General features: G+C 42.5%; 1 protein-coding gene across 1 annotated transcript in view; it reads left to right on the forward strand.

The window, feature by feature from the left end:
• Positions 1–253: 253 nt before the first annotated feature.
• dthd1 (death domain containing 1) overlaps positions 254–17,462 on the forward strand; it is a 60,521-nt gene continuing 43,312 nt past the window's right edge. Inside the window, exons 1-2 of the mRNA XM_072496550.1 lie at positions 254–695; positions 6,373–7,096. Of these exons, the coding sequence (XP_072352651.1) occupies positions 404–695; positions 6,373–7,096 (1,016 nt within the window). The 5' untranslated portion in view covers positions 254–403. The remainder of the gene's footprint in view (positions 696–6,372; positions 7,097–17,462) is intronic.

The following is a 17,462-nucleotide window of genomic DNA, read 5'->3' on the forward strand; positions in this document are numbered from 1 at the left end:
AGTGTCACCTTCTAATTGCAGCAACAAAATTATTTACATATTGTTCAAGTAATGGTGCTGATTCTGTGCATGAATTTCTACCCCAATGTATGAAAGGTTACAGGTTGAATGCTGGATTTATATTGAAATATGTACAATGTACTTTTTTTTCTTTGAAAGAAAGCATGTCTCTTTTGCTCTATGGAGTGTCCCACCTCCCAGTCGTCTTGGTAACATTTATCTGCAGGAAGTAGAGCACAACAGTCAACAGCAAGAAAGAGAACCATTAAGGAACACTTCAGTCAGTGAATGTCACACTGTATTTCATACTGGATCAAAGTTATAATTGTTTCAAGTTTTTGAGAGGCCCTGTTTGAGAAGGCGGCACCGATTCTCAGATCCTCAGATCTAATAACTGTGAAGAATGGAGGAGGCCAAGTTTGAAAACGGATGCCAGCCATGCAACAATCTCAATACAATTGCAGCAATTCGGCAAAAAAATCATGTTCTCAACTCTTTGCTTCAGGGAAAAGGGAAACTTTATGAGGAGGGCGAAGAGAGTATTAAGCAGAATCTTGATACAGTTTTGTTCCTAAGCAAACAGATTAGCATTGAATTGCTGGCAAAATTCAAAAGTGCTAAAGAGATACTGCAAACAACCACTGAAATAGTTACTGCTGTATGTGAACTGTACCGTGCAAATATCAACCACAGAGGTAGGAACAAAACTATAAAATAGAACAAGTTTGTCATAACAAATAGAATAACTGTTTACTCTTTGTTTGCAAATGGGATAACACATTAAAGTACAAAGCCTACACCCCGTTCCTCAAACTTGCTGTACATATCAAAAATGATATTATTGTAATCTGCAAATTCAGGGAATGAAATGATTTTCCTACAGTTCTGTACCTCCCATCTTTGATAGTTATTGTATTGCTGCTGCTCTGATGTGAGGTAATTATAGTGTTTCACTGCCAGTGGGCTTTTATTCAGGGTAGATTCTGTTCTGGGTTAAGATCGAAAAAAGCTGGGAATCTCAACAAGTCAGGTAGTATCTGTGAAGAGAAACAGAGTTTCAGGTCGATGGCCTTTCATCACATAAACAGTCCTGATCAAAACAGTTCTAATGAAAGTACATTGACCTGATATATTAATTATGTTTTTCACCGTAAATATTGCCTGGCCCGCAGAGTTCTTTTCCCGCTTTTTCTTCTTGCTTCAGATTTCAAGCACCCACAGTATTTTGCATTTCTATTCTGGGGTCCCTGATTGTTTACTGTTCCTCAATTATTCCACCTCTATGACGAGAAAAATTCACACTACTTTCCATAATTCTATGTTGGACCATCTGTACGGTCTGGATGTATTTCCTTTTGTGACTTTTGGGCTACACTTGTAGATTTCCCATCATCTCTACATTTGATTTATCCTGCATTGTACAGAGCATATAGAAAAAAAGGTGTGTGTGTGTACAGGGATTTATTGTATTAAGTTTTTATTTGCCGTTGTACTTGTGTCATGTAAGCCTTGTCATGGAGGAGGTAAATGAGCTAAATGGAAGATTGTAACCAGTTAGACATTAGATGTGAAACCTGGTAATCTGATGCCTGGGCAAGGCAGGTTTACATTTCTCTGGGTGCTGTCACCAAGCAATTTAATTGAAGTACCAAGAGAGATGAGCTTGCCACTGGAGGTTAAGATTCTTTAAACTTATAGCCAATGCTGCCATAAATGCTGGTGGCTGAACAAGCAGCAGGAAGCTTCTGTACTGGCAAATTATTTCACTTTAAACATGAGCAGTGCACCTATGCACGTTCGGGGAAAAGCTAGCTCTCATTAACTAACTTCTTTGAATTTAAGTAAGTGAATGATCTGGAGAACTAAGGTTTACCTCACAGAGATTTTGTTTTGGAGACTCTTTCATGCATCAGCGCTGTTGTCATATGGGGAAATGCGGCAGGTAATATGCACATAGTAAATAATAATAGCTTATTGTCACAAGTAGGCTTCAATGAAAATCCCCTAGTCCCCACATTCCGGCGCCTGTTCGGGGAGGCGGTACGGGAATTGAACCCATGCTGCTGGCCTTGTTCTGCATTACAAGCAAGCTGTTTAGCCCACTGTGCTAAACCAGCCCGAGTAAAGTGTCACATGTGATAAATAACCAATTAAATTGGGCGGGATTCTCCGAGCCTCTGCTCCCAAATCGCGATCGGCGCGGTGGCGGAGAGTGGCCATTGACGCCGAAAACTGGCACAAAGCCACTCCTGTGATTGTCCTGTCCCCGGGTAGGGAGCGGTTAACAGAGCCCCCCGCCCCCGCGATTCACCAACGATAACTGGCTGAGTACCCGACGGCATGGTTCTAACCACATTTTGCCTGTTGGGAATGGTCGGGGCGACTGTGGACTCAGTCCGTGGAATCCCTGGTGGGGGGGGCGGGGGGATCCTTCTTTGGGAGTGGCCTCAGGGATGGCCAGGCTAGCGATCAGAGGCCACCAATCCGCAGGTGTGCACGATCTCCGGGGGGCCTATATTTTCGGGGCCGCTCCGAGTTGTGAGCCCGTCATGTCGCGTGGGGCCGCCGCCATACGCATGCGCGGACTCCCAACTGGAAGTGCAGGGCCCCGTATCGGCAGCCAGAGCTGCGAGGAGCACTCCGAGGCCCTGCTAGCCCCCTTCAACTAGGAGAATCACTCTGGACTTTCTTCAACAAAGTCCAGAGTGAAACGCCCGCGTTTTAACGCTGGAGAATCCTGCCCATTGTTTTTTGTGGAGTTTGTAGATGCAGACGAGCACATTGAGAGATCTTCCCTCCTTTTTGAGTAATGCCTTAAGAACATATATGATCACTGAAAGGGTTGTTGGAGCTTTGATTTTTCATCTCGGCACCTCTAACAATGTAGTACTCCCTCAGTATCAGCCGAAATTATTCACTTAAGACCTGCAGCGTGACTTGAACCTGCAACCTTCTCACTCAGAAGTGCAAGTGGAGTTACTGAGCCAAGCTGGCATGTCCATGCCATCACACAACGTAAAATACAGAATTTACTCATCCTTATGCAAAGATTATACTGAAATTAAAGCTTGTTTCTGCACCAATCTTGCCTGTGGGAACTTATGCTTACATTTTCTGCAGAGCTCATTTACCTATAGCAACCTGAGTTCCCAGGTGTTGATCATCTGTGTTCCACTTGTAGATATTTGATAAGCAATTTTTAAGTGGTTTTATCCATTGAGAATTCTTTTTAAAAGGGCCTTTATCTTTAGTCCCGAATGGAGACACAACAAAGCGAATGGCTTCTCTGTCCAGACGCAGCAGCAAGCAGGTTCAGGTCAATTTAATGCCTCAGACTTATTTATAGATAGTTTGCTGACTTCCCACCCAGGACAGCCGAGCCATTAAAATCATGCCAGTATAAATGTAAGTGGATGTGCCGGAATTGATTGGGGGGGATGTGGAAATGTCTTGGCTGGGAGGGGGGAACTCTGGAGCAGGAGTGGCCTAGGTTTTCTTGCACAATCTGCAACAACATGTCTAGTCCCTTTTGGATACAGAAATAAAACTTAACTTACTGAACTTCTGAATGTGTACACCTTCGTATTCATGGGCCAGGATTTTAGCACACCTTCATCCCGGCGGGAGATTACAGTCCCTCTGTCCCAAATGGCGATTTAAATGACTTGCTCATCTGTCTCAGGGGTGTGGGATGTGGTGGTGGGTGGGGCACCATGAAATACTGACTTTAGTGTTAATTTCAACAGAATTAAACCACTCGTATTAAAAAGCCAAAGCCTGAATTATTCAGCATTTTCATGAAATCACTGCAGTGCAGAAGGAGGCCATTCAGCCCATTGACTCTGCACCGACAGTCTGAAAGAGCACCCTACCCAGGCCTACACCCCATCCTATCCCCATAACCCCACCTAACCTTTGGACACGAACAGGCAATTTATCATGGCCAATCCACCTAACCTGCGAATCTTTGTATTGTGGGAGGGAATTGGAGCACCTGGAGGAAACCCATGCAAGCACAGGGCGAACATACAAACTCCACAATGACAGTCACTCAAGGTCAGTTTCGAACCCCGGTCCCTGGCGCTGCGAGGCAGCAATGCTAACCATTGTGCCACCGTGCTGCCCCTGTGATTAACATCTCGACCGGATGTAATTTCAACGTTCATAGATTTTGGCTGGGAAATTTCTCACTCTGAGAAATTTTCCAGCCTTTGCATTGCCAGACTAGGGTTTTCTCTCTGTGAGTACTCCTGTCATTGAGCCACATTCTAAGAGCCTCTTGTTTCTCCTGCTCCGTGATTATGTAGAAAAGGAACGTGCCCACTATGGAGGACACTATGGAGTCCTCCAAATGTGTGGAGGGTAGGATGGCAGTGGCACAAAACAGTTTGAGTGCTCTGAGACTGAGAGCACTTTACATAGAATTACATTGTATTTACAGTGCAGAAACAGTACCAATAGATCAATGCAATCCTCCCCTCTTACTACATCTAACCCTATCAGCAATCCTTCAATTCCGAGTAAAGAAGTTAAATCTGGATGTCTCTTGTTAATTTTAGTTAGGACTTTAGTCAGAGTACATTTTTAAATCGTAAAGAATATTGCTGCAAAATTTCAGTTGCACTGACATCAGATGACCTTGAGCCTTGTTGCACTGAAATATTTGGGCACACCTGTGCATTATTTATGCAGGTCTTTAACCCAGAGGTGAAGTGATTGTAAATAAGATATTTCGCTGTGCTGATCATGGAAGCACGCAAATTAATGAGGAAGTTTGCATCTACCAATGTTTTGGTATTAATCAGTTATTCGTAAATGTCCCTTGGAAAAATATGGCATAGGATCGCTCTTATATCATAATTATGCAGAAAATTCCGGGCCAACTGGTCCAAAACTGCTGTCCTTCAGTTGCTGATTGTTTAAATCAAATGGGTATCTGGCTCAGTCATAACATTAGGGAGTGTTCGTGCAACCATGGCAACTTACTTGCCGTGCCTGTAAACAGCCTGATAACATAATCCTTACTGGCAGGACATAGCTGACTCACAAACAACCTTGCATAATCCGCCGCAAATACATATATAGAATAGGACTGAGCAAATTGCGATACTCAGCATTGGCCTAACAAAGCCTGACATATATATCCCTTCTTTGAGCCCTCATCTGTGACTATCAGATGGTTACAATAGGGGCTTCTAGGTGCGACAACTTACTCTTTCACGGCATGCAACTAATAAAGACCGTTATTGAATTATCAGAATTCTACTCATAACAGTCATAGTTTGTTTTTCATTTTTTTCCTGTTTTAATCTAAAAATAAGGAAGGAAATCTTTTGTAACCAATGAAGTACTTTTGAAGTATAGCTACTAAAATAAGGTAAGAAACACAGTGACCAATTTGCATACAGGGAGCTCCCACAAACAACAATGTGATAATGACTAGATGACCTGTCTTGATAATAGGCTCCTCAAGCTCCAACTAATTCAAAAAAGGTGCAAGGCATGAACATATTCAGCTTGGGATCCTATCAGCCCCATTTCTTTCTGCATGGCAAAGCCTTGACCAATCAGAGTTGACTTAGCAACCAATCAGCACCCTTTTCCTATAGTATACATTGTTCTGGTTGTTTGACATTTGGCATTCTTGCTTTTGTCCAGACGAGTGCATGGTGACAATCTCTGGACAATGTTTTTTTTCAGCAATATTCAAGTTCTGCCGCTGCTCTTCTTCAAAATCATATAATAGGATCTATTATACCAACCTGAGAAGCCAGGGGGAGAGGGGGTTGAATTGGTTTAACATCCCATTCAGAAGCCAGCATCTCTGACAGTGCAGCACTCCTTCAGTACCTTCACTGGAGTGTCAGCCTTGATTTTGTAATCTAGTCTTTGGAATGGGATTTAACGTTGTGACCTACTGCCACAAATATAGATGTGCTACCAAATAGCCAAGGCTAACACCAGCACTGAATATCAGGAGTGGAATAAGAGGATAGTCATGAAGAACTGCTTTTTTATGCACATAGAAATAGACTTGCAGGATGAGTTACCCAGAAGACGATTAAACGGAAAAATACAAGTAAATTTAAAATATAAGTTTCTTAGCAGAGCAAAGTTATGATGAGAAAGTGCAATTAAGTTGCGATTAATGAAAGTGAAACAGGATTGTCAGGAAAAATAGATCTTTCCTGTTCATAGAGGAAGTATGGCCAGAAAACTCCTCCGAGCTGATCCTAGTCCACCATACCTCCAGTGAAGTTACAATGGAAGGGCAGGAACAGCTAAATGGAAATTGACGGTTTGTGTTCTTATTATGGGAAACAAATATTAATTGTCTCATTAATTCTTGCTTTTCCAATTATCTTTTCACAGTAAGTGCTGATCATTTCAATTACCTCGAAAGAACTAAGAATTTTCTAAACCATATTATCATAAACTTTAAAAGTGCAGAAAGCAGTCTGCATAATATCAACTGCCATACAAGTGAAGATGTACAAACTTCCTGCGCCTCAGAACAAAGTCAGGGATTATCCCATTCAGAACTTGTTCAGCAAAATGGAAATGCAGAAGGAGAGGAGAGCAGGAAAGTTGAAGGAAGCCTTCAAACACCTGCCAGTAACTCTGAAAATAATCAACTAGTTGTTGAGGTTAAGAAGTGCAGCTTGGGAGGAGAAAAGGGAAGCTGTCTTCAAGTCTCCAGTTGCAACAATTCTCAACCAGTTCAAGCTGAAGGAACTAAGAAAGGAAGCATTATAGGGTTCAAAGACGATCATTTTATGGCAGCAGATGTGTGCTATAATAGCCAAAAGGGAGTGAAGAAGCAGCCTGGGATTCAGTCACCACATGAAATGAAAGATCAGCGTAGATTAACAAAGGAGATGAACTGCAGAGCTGAACTCAAGGACACTGATGAAATTTTAAAATCTGGGTCAGTAGATAATACATGTGGAAGTCAGGAAATTCATCTTACTGCTGTGTCAGAAAGTGGCCGTGTTGATGAAAAAATATTGAACAAATTAAATGAAAAAAATGAGATTACTGAATGTCCAGCTGAAACTATGAAAACCGAAGACCCAAGAGGCTGGAGCCAAAGAGAGTAAGCATCATTCAATCCACTTCAATTACATTTCATTGTAGCATAAATGAATATTTTGGGATGCTAAAGATGCCCACATAGCCTTTGGCTTGCCTATATTACTATAAAAATGAATACCTCTATTTCATCGAGAATTTCTGTACTTTCATTTAATTAAGTTGAGGTGAAATTTCAAAATTAAATTTACTGATTAGAACTCAAGGCACATTAATTTTTTTTTAGGTTGTTCTCTGTATTGTACTTCTTAAATTAAATAATTGTAGCTTCCAAAGAAACTTCCAAAATCCACATATTTAATAAACTATTTCCCCAGTGAAGTTGACTGTTCTGCCTACACATTGAGCTTCTGACTCATGCTGCACTAGATGCTGAGGAAGCAATAGTATTCATTGTACCCAGCATTGCTAATGGTATGTATTGAGAAATAATGTCATATGCCATCACTTACAAATGTGAGTTTGCCTGCCCACAAATAGTTCTATGGCAAGCAGAAAATGGGCTGGCAAAACAGCCTGGGCTGTTTAGCACAGGGCTAAATCGTTGGCTTTGAAAGCAGACCAAGGCAGGCCAGCAGCACGTTTCAATTCCCGTAACAGCCTCTCCAAACAGGCGCCGGAATGTGGCGAGTAGGGGCTTTTCACAGTAACTTCATTGAAGCCTACTTGTGACAATAAGCGATTTTCATTTTCAAAAAGGACTATCATATTGCTCACTCTTACCTACCAGAAATTTCAAGAGATCGCAACCTCAACATCCTTTTCCAGAATTTTTAAACTCCAGTATCATTCTAATGTGAAAGGTACACCTGGCACATCATGGGCGCGATTCTCCACTCCCACGCCGGTTAGGAGAATCGCCTGGGCCGCCAAAATTTCCCGGAACGCCGGTCCAACGCCCTCCTGCGATTCTCCCAAGCGGCAGGAATGGCCCGGTCGAGTTTCCGCAGGCCGGAGAATTGCCGGAGACACCGAAAATAGCGATTCTCCAGCACCCCGGCTATTCTGAGGCACGGATGGGCCGAGCGGCCAGGCCAAAATGGCAGGTTCCCCCCGGCGCCGTCCACACCTGGTCGCTGCAGTCGTGAGCGGTGCGTGAACGCTGGGGGGGGGGGCGGCCTGTGGGGGGGCGAGGGGGGATCCTGCACCGGGCTTCACCTGAAATGTGGGGTGGCCCGCGATCGGTGCCCACCGATCATCGGGTCGTCCTCTCTGAAGGAGGACCTCCTTCCTTCCGCGGCACCGCAAGATCCGTCCCCATCTTCTTGCAGGGCGGACTTAGAGAGGACGGCAACCACGCATGCGCGGGTTGGCGCCGGCCAACCTGCGCATGCGTGGATGACGCCAATTATGCGGTGCCGGCCGCGTCATCTATGCGGCGCCGCTTTTACGCGGGCAACAAGGCCTGGCGCGTGTAGATGACGCGGCCCCGATCCTGGCCCATTGTCAGGGCCTGAAACGGTCGGGACCGGGGCCGTTCCGCGCCGTCTTGAACCTCGACGGCGTTCACGACGGTGCGGCCACTTCGGCGTGGGAGTGGAGAATCGCGCCCCATGTGTCAATGTTGTGGCGACAATGGGAGCACTCGCCACTCTGTGTTTGAATATGTTCAAGTCCCACGTCATAGACCTGAGTACAGAATCTAGCCTGAAACTGCTGTATTCAGAGAATGTGACACTGTCAGAGGTGCTATCTTTCAAAACTGTAGCACATTTGCCCTTTGCAGGCGGATGTAAAAGATCTCAGGACTCTTTTGAAGTAGCAGAGATGTGTCCTGGCTAAAATGTATCCCTCCACAATCACTAAAAACAGATTATCAGGTAATCATCACACTGCTGATTGGGGATGCATGCTGTGTGCAAATTAGCTGCTGAGATTCCTACATAACAACAGTGACTACACTTGAAAAAATACTTCATTTGTTGTAAAACTCTTTGGAAACACTTGAAGTTATGAAAAGTGCTACATAAAGGCATTTTTAATTCCTTTTTTTTCATTTGAACATTTTGACTTGGGCTTTGTATTTCTGCCATTTTCTTTATTTTTTAGTTGAGATCCTTAAACTTAAACAAGGTCAATTACTTAGATATGAGAGGAAAGATGACTAAGGTTGATTGGGTAAATAGACGACAAGGTAAGGCAATAAATAAACAGAGGGAATATTTAATGAAATGATTGAACATATTCAACAAAAATACATTCCATTAAAAAATAAAAACTCTCAAAGATCCATCCATGACTTACTAGAATGTTTGGTAGCATCCTTGTAAAGATGAGTGTTAAAAAGAGATATGGCAAAGGGTCACCAAACAAGATTTTGCATTTTAAGTTTTTTACTGTGATGCACAGAATAAAATCAACATTGATTAAACATTATATATGAGGTCAGTAATACACCAAAAAGTATTTCTTCGTAACTTTTTATCTGTGCTGTGTTCATACATTACACCACAATCACCACAAAATTGTAATCATGTGATTAAAACCCAACGTTCCTTGTTTTACCAAGTTAATTTCTCCCTCACTCACTAGAATCTTCTTGTGCCCTTTCAAACAACATCCTTTTCCCTCAAACTTTTTAACATACTCGACTTCCCAATTGCAAGGTACCTGTTGGTGATTTTGTGGTCTTTTACTCTTCAAAATCCTTGTTTCCTTGAATATTGGCTTCATCGACACTAGCCCACTGCTTGGTGGTTAACCCAAAAGCAGTTCTCTTCTTCTGCTTGGCATAACAAGCGTTGTTGGACCACTACTCCAAAACCCTCAGTTAGATTGCCTTCAAGAGTCTGAAAGCAGTAAAAACAGCTGCCTTTTCTTTTGGTTTTCAGTGAATAAAGCTGGCCCCTTAAGTTATGATCTGGGTCCTTGACGCCATGACAACCAGGTCACATGAGAGCGTGTCTCCAAATAGACTTCATATAAGGTCATTTACCCCTCTCCACTACTGCATTTTCCCTTGAATTAATTGAGACAGTTTAAAACATAACCATCTTATAACATCCAGTGGTCATTACAAGCTAAAAATAGTTTTAGATTGAAAGAAGAGCTTATAATGCTGTCAACAATAGCAGTAAACATGACGATTGGGAGTGTTTTACAAAGCAGTAAAGGGATACCAAAATGGTGATAAAAGGGAAAAGTTAAAGTGTGAGAACAAACTAGCCAAGTGTATAAAAAAAAGATTTTCAAAGCTTTTACATATATATAAAATTGAGGGGTGTAGCTGAAGCAAGCACCTGTTCCTACGAGGCAAAAAACAGAAGCAATTGCTTAGAGACGTTATAGAGTAGTTATAATCAGGGACTTTAATTACCCAAAGGTTGACTGGGACAGTGGTAGTGTAAACGACAGAGAGGGGCGAAGGCTCCTCGGTTGTGTTCAGGAAAATGTTCTACAGCAGGCTGTGTCCAGTAGACCAGGAAACGATACACCGTTAGTCCAGGTTTTTGAAAACTGTAGCTGAACAATGGGCTACCTTCAGAACAGAAATGAGCTGGACACAGTCACTGTATATTCCCTTAAAAGGAAAAGGGTAAACAAATTCAACGCTTCCTAGATGAAAAAGGAGATAGAAATTAAGATCAGGAAGACAAAATGCGCTTATGACATATGTCAGGTTGAAAATACAGTTGAGAACCTAAAGGAATACAGATGGTTCAGAGTGGAGGTAAAAAAGCACATTAGAGAAGCAAAGAGGGAATTTAAGAAAAGACTAGCAGGAAACATAAAGGGGAAATCTAAAGTCTTCTATAGGCAAAAAATAGTAAAATGGTGGTAAAAGGAGGAGCAGGGCTGATGAGGGGCCTAAAAGGAAATTTACACATGGAGGCTGGGGATATGGCTGAGGTACTAAATGAATGCTTTGCATCTGTTTTTATTGAGGAGATAGATGCTACCCGGGCCATGGTGACAGATGAGGAAATATGTCCTTGGAAGAGTTCAAAATTGATAAAGAGGAAGTGTTGAAGATGTTGCTATTTAAAGTTGCTAAAAGCACTGGGACCAGATGAGATACATCCGAAGATATTGAAGAAAGTGAGAATGGAAATTTCAGGGGCACTAGGCATAATCTTCCAGTCTTCTCTCGACTCAGGAGAAATGCTAGAGGACTGGAGAATTGCAAATGTTATGCTCTAGTTCAAAAAAGGTTTGTAAGGATAGCTCCAGCCATGCCAACCCAGTCAGTTTAACACCAGTAGTGGGTAAGCTTCCAGAAACAATTATTCGGGATAGAATTAGTAGTCGCATGGAAAAATATGGGTTTATTAGCAAGAGCCTGCATGGATTTCAAAAGGGAAATCATGTTTAACTCTCTTGCTGGCGTTCTGGAGGGGTAACAGAAAGAGTCAATTAGGATAATGCTGATGATGTGGTGTACATCGACTTTCAAAAGGCATTTGATACAATGCCACACAACAGACTTGCGAGAAAAGTTATAGCCCATGGAATAAAAGGGACAGGAGCACTATGGATACAAAATTGGATAATAATAGGAAGCAGAGAGTAACAGTCAATGGATATATTTTTTGAGCTGGAGGAAGGTTGGTAACGGTGTTCCCCCAGGGGTTTGTATTGGGACCCTGCTTTTCCTATATATATATACTAATTCAGTAAGTAAAGGCACCAAAGTTCCAGATTACCATAGGCTGCTTTCCCCTTTGAGGGGGAGAGCTGACTGGTGGTGATTTAACCCGAGGGTCACCTCACCTCAGGCGAGGGGCAAGGTTGAGAAGACGGGGCTTTCATGAATAACCTCAGCTGTCACAGGAATTAAACCAATTTTGTTGTCCTTGCTCTGCATCATGAACCAGCTGCCTAGCCAACTGAACCAAACCGGCTAATTATATGAAGTATCTAGATCTTGGTATGCAGAGGACAATTTCAACATTTGTGGATGACACACATCTTGGAAGTATTATAAACTTCAAAAGGACATAGACAAGTTGCTGGAGTGGTCAGATTGGTGACAGATGAAGTTCAATATGGAAAAGTGTGACATAATATATCTTGGCAGGAAGAACATGGAAAAACGATATAAAATAACGGCTAAAATTCTTAAAAGGTTGCAGGATCAGAGGGACCTGGGCGTATATGTGTAAAGATCATTGACTGTGGCAGAATAGGTGGAGAGAGCACTTAATAACACATATAATATTCTGGGCTTTATTAATAAGGGCATAGAGTATAAGAGCAAGGAAGATATGCTGATCTGATACAAGACATTTGTTAGACCTCAGCATCAGTTGTCGGGAAAGTGCTGGAATCTATTTTATTTAAAATAAATTTAGAGTACCCAATTATTTTTTTTCCAATCAATGGGCAATTTAGCGTGGCCAATCCACCTAACCTGCACATCTTTGGGTTGTGGGGGTGAAACCCACGCAGATACTGGAAGAATGTGCAAACTCCACACGGACAGTAACCTGGAGCCGGGATTGAACCCGGATCCTCAGCACCATTGGCAGCAGTGCTAACCACTGTGCCAACCTCTGGAATCTATTATTAAGGAATTCTTAACAAAGCACTTTTAAAAATTGTAGTATGTTCAAGATGCTATGAAATGGGAAATTGTGTTTGACAAATTTGTTCACTATTTTTTTGATGATGTTCCTAATAGGGTAGATAAAGGGGAATAGTATACCTAGATTTGCAAAAGACATTTGATTAGGTACCACATAAAAGGTTAAAAAGCAATATGGATCATGGAGATGGGGTTAGTATGGATTATGGAGATGGGGTTAGTGTGGATAATGGACAGGAAACAGAGAAGGGATGAACGGAGCGTTTCAAGTTGGCAGGTTGTGACTAGAAGAGTGCCACAAATATTAGTCCTGGGGCCTCAGAAATAATGTTCTTTATATATTAAGATATTAAACATCCAAAACCAGCATGACATGTGGAAGGTGTGGCCTTCTACATGAACCAAGGAAATGCCGAGCTCTTCATCAATTCTGCAAGGCATGTGGCAAAAAGGGTCATTGGCAGCAATGCACTAGGCCAAAGACTGATGCATCTACAAAGAGCCACGCACTGACCAAACAGACCCGACAGAAGGGTACCTTCAAACAGTAAGCATGACTATTTGGTATCCCATCAGAAACTTTCATGAGGTGATTGACAAACCAAAAAATTACAATGATTTGCATAATGAGATGAAGAGAGGTGAACATATGTTTCACACCATCAATTTTGTGGAAAATATGACTCTAAAACACCATCCACAGTATTTGCAAGTTTCAAATTCTGTTCAAAGAAAATTGGTAACTATTCATTATTTGCCAAGATTGACACAGGGGCTAGTGCCAACATACTACTCTTTTCATTCTAAAAGACATGTACCCACAGACTTGGAAGGCCGTGGCAAAATGCACTGCTGTGAAACTTGTAGTTCCACAGCCCGAGTGTGCAAGCACAATCAATTCTCAATGGTGTCACAGAGGTTCGACATTATGGAAACTAAAGGCCCAGTGATTGCAGGTTAACTGACATGTTGTGATCTCAGTAGTAACAATCTATTCAATCAGTTAGACATCACAAGACAGATCAATCTTTGAAACAACTCCTATTACCTCGGTTCATGACCTAAACTCTAAGTATCTGTAATGTTTAGACAAACTTGACAGTTTCAAGAGAGCTGCAACAGTACACTTGCAGGATAATGCAAGTGCATCAATTGATCTAGTACATTTTCTGCAACCCAAACGCCAGCAGTCACATGAAGAAACAGGGAAATATTATTTCTACACTACGGAAACGGTGGAAAACTTTCATCGAAGGATGGCCTGATTTAATTCAGCATTTCCATGTACATGTGAGATTATTTTGGGCTTACCAAGCCGAATTAGGCATCTCCTGCGGCATCATTTTAAAAGGCAGACAGGTTATCGCACCACAATCTTTGCAACCTGGTATTCTTCAACAACTTTGTCACCCACACATGGACATAAATGGACGGGAAGACTCACACGAGAAACCGTCTATTGGCTGGGTATGAACAATGACATTGAAGTCAACATCAAGAGGTGTGAGGCAAATTATGCGCATATGCCAAGTCAGCACAAAGCATCATTGATTCTACATGAGTTTGCTAACCATACTTGCCCAAAATAGCACCCAACCTCTTTCATGTCCATGGCATTGACTTCCTCGACATTATCGACTATTTTACCACAAGTGCCCCATTATTTGACAATTGCACAATATGTCAAACTCAACTGTTGCATACATCCTAAATGTTATTTTCAGTTTATCTGGTGTGCATAAAAAGAGTATGTATAACGGTCCGCAATTTATTGGTAAACCATTTGGGATATGTGTGAGAAGTGGAATATCAATCACACTACATATTTTCCTCATTACCCTAGATCTAATGGCGAGCTAAATCGATGATTCACGTGGTAAAATCCCTCATTCTTAAATGTAGGCAGATCAAGCAAGATCTACACATTGCAATGTTACATCTGAGAGCAACATCTTTAAGTGCATCTATTATATCACTGGTAGAGCTCATGTTTGGCCGACCAGTGCATAGAGATTTTCTACTCTTATCTATTTTATGTTCTCAAAAACTAGAGAGCAACTTTTCAAACTGCAAGAGAAATGACCAACATGCACAATAAAAATGCAGGTAAAGAATTGCCAAATTTCCAGTTGGGACAGCAATTTCATATCCAGGATCTCACAGAAGGTACATGCTAACCAGTCGAGGAGACAAGGATTTGTTCAGACCCAAGATCATATGAACCTATTACGCACAAAAGCGCAATAGTGAGACATAACCAACGACAAATCAGATCCATTCCAGGTCCTCAACCACCATGCAGTCCTAGCAGATCGAGAAAAAGATCACAAATGTAATCAGGAACAACATCCAAGAATGACAAGATCACTGTGAGCAATAAAAGAAACCTCCAGATAAGATTATTGTTATAAAAAATGTATAATTTTAAAGTTGAATATATCTACACTTTTGTGGTGTTAAGAAAGGTAAAATGGTTTCAGTTTCATTTAGGTTTTGAGCCTTGGTGCCTGGCAATCTGGATAGACGCCTGGCTAAAAGGTCAGGGGTTGAATTCTCCATAGTCCGATGGCGGAATCGTGATCGGCGATCGGGCGGAGAATGGATTTTTGTGCCAAAATTGGGACTGGCGCTGATTTGATGCCAACCCACCATGCTCCACCGCCCTTCAAACTGGCGTCGTCATGAAGTGCACCACACGCCTTTCAATGGCGTTGGCATATCATCGGCCGGCCCACCCGCGATGCTCTGCCCCTGATGGGCCATGTTTCCGACAGCGCAGGACATGTGTGGTTCCAACCATGTGGGAACCCAGTGTGATGGCTGCGGACTGTGTCCAACGCCGCCACACTCGGTTGGGATCCATTCCGCTAGCCGGGGGAGCTTCTTCAAGGGCTGGGGGTCCTGGTGGGGGCTGGCCACGGGGTGGCTAGGGGGTGGCCAGGGGTCGCGGTTTGCGGGTTAGGTTATGTGCAAAGCCGGCGCCATGTTGTACGGTCATCAGCCTTGCGCATGCGCGGCCCAGGACCCGGCCATTCTCCGGTCTTTTTTCTGCACGATCTGCGGGCGTTTCACTCAGCGCCGGTGCTATCCCCTCACCAGTATTGGAATCGCGCCATGTTGCTGGTCGTGAAACATCATGGGTCCCATGCCGGTATTGGCACTTAGCCGCAGGAATGGAGAATCCAGCTCCAGGTCTTTTGGGTTTGTCATTTTTGATGATATTTTTTAACCCCTGAAGTTAAAGAGATGGGTTAAAAGTGTTGTGATTGTGGGGAGGAAAACACAAAGTATAGAAACCTCTAGTGTTGCCCAGGGGTAGTGTTTCAGCGGCCCAGACCTAGAGGAAAGATGGAAAAAAGGGAGAGGGTTCAGTGTGTGTCAGAGAGAGTGAACAGGATTTTCAACCTTACTGATAAGAAAGACTGCAAAGCTATGAGGACAGTAGATGATTGACTACTCAGTTCTCGGATTCAGTCAAGTGGCCAGTTTATCAGAGATTTTACCGGAAGACTGAGTTTAGGGAATTAATTTATTTGGTCCGTAATTAAAGAAACAGTGAGCTTGGGTTGTGGATTGGGTGTCCTGGGGAGAAATATGAGTTGGGTGAAAAGCATAAAGTTAATGGTCAGGAATTCACTGGAAGAAAACAATTTGTCATTGTGTCAGCCCGAAGCGAGAAGTATTTGTGCCACGTTAGTTTCTGAGAGAATTTGACGCATCTTCTTGTGTTTGTATTGAGATCTTTCCAACCTTTTATCTGGTGTAATATTGTTCACTTTTCTTGTTTAATAAATATTTCAGTCTTTGTGTTAAAAGTTCATCAGCAGCACGGTGGCGAGTGATTAGCACTGCTGCCTCCTGGCGCTGAGCTTCCAGGTTCTGGGTCACTGTCCGTGTGGAGGGTCACTGTCCGTGTGGAGTTTGCACATTCTCCCCGTGTTTGTGTGGGTTTCGCCCCCACAACCCAAAGATGTGCAGGGTAGGTGGATTGACCACGCTAAATTGACTCTTAATTGAAAAAAACAAATTGGGTGCTCTAAATTTATTTTAAAAATTGTTAACCAGCAAATTCCTGTGAATTTGTTGAGTAACTTCACTCTACATTTTGTACAAAAAGTTAGGATTTATCAAGCCAGGTTTCACTCTGGGATCTGAATTGTCCAGTATTAACTTCAGCTGGGATTGTAACATCACAAGATCTAGGTGTACTAGCAGATTACCTTTCTGCCTTAGAGACTCATAGATTCATCAGTTCTATGCACCTATTTAACAGTCATTAAATATGAACATCTATTGTAAATAGCTATACTTATTTGAAAAGATGGGGGAGGTGCTTGAAAAGAAAGGGACATGTTTTAATATGTATTTAAGTCTTTAAGAAATATCAGCATGACATCACGAGAAGGAAAACGTGCCAATCTCAGTTTCACTTTTGCTTTGAGCAGAGTACAAACACACAGTTCTGGTGCCTTCAAGCTTTATACCTATTTAGAATTATTCTGAAGTACCTAGTCTTAATAAATGAACCCATAACCTGTTTACTCAATCAGTTATGAGCGATTGGTGCCTTGTGTTTTGTACAGTAGAAGAGAATCATGGAAGAGTCATAGAATTTAGTGCAAAAAGAGGCCATTTGGCCCATCGAGTCCGCACCGGCCCTTGGAAAGAGCACCGTACTTAAGGCCATGCTTTCACCCCATCCCCGCAATCCAGCAACCCCACCTAACCTTTGGACACTAAGGGGCAATTTAGCATAGCCAATCCACCTAACCTTCACATCTTTGGACCGTGGGAGGAAACCAGAGTACCCTGAGGAAACCCATGCAGACATGGGGAGAATGTGTAA

Source organism: Scyliorhinus torazame, chromosome 3 (assembly GCF_047496885.1).
Source record: "Scyliorhinus torazame isolate Kashiwa2021f chromosome 3, sScyTor2.1, whole genome shotgun sequence".
NCBI lineage: Eukaryota > Metazoa > Chordata > Chondrichthyes > Carcharhiniformes > Scyliorhinidae > Scyliorhinus > Scyliorhinus torazame.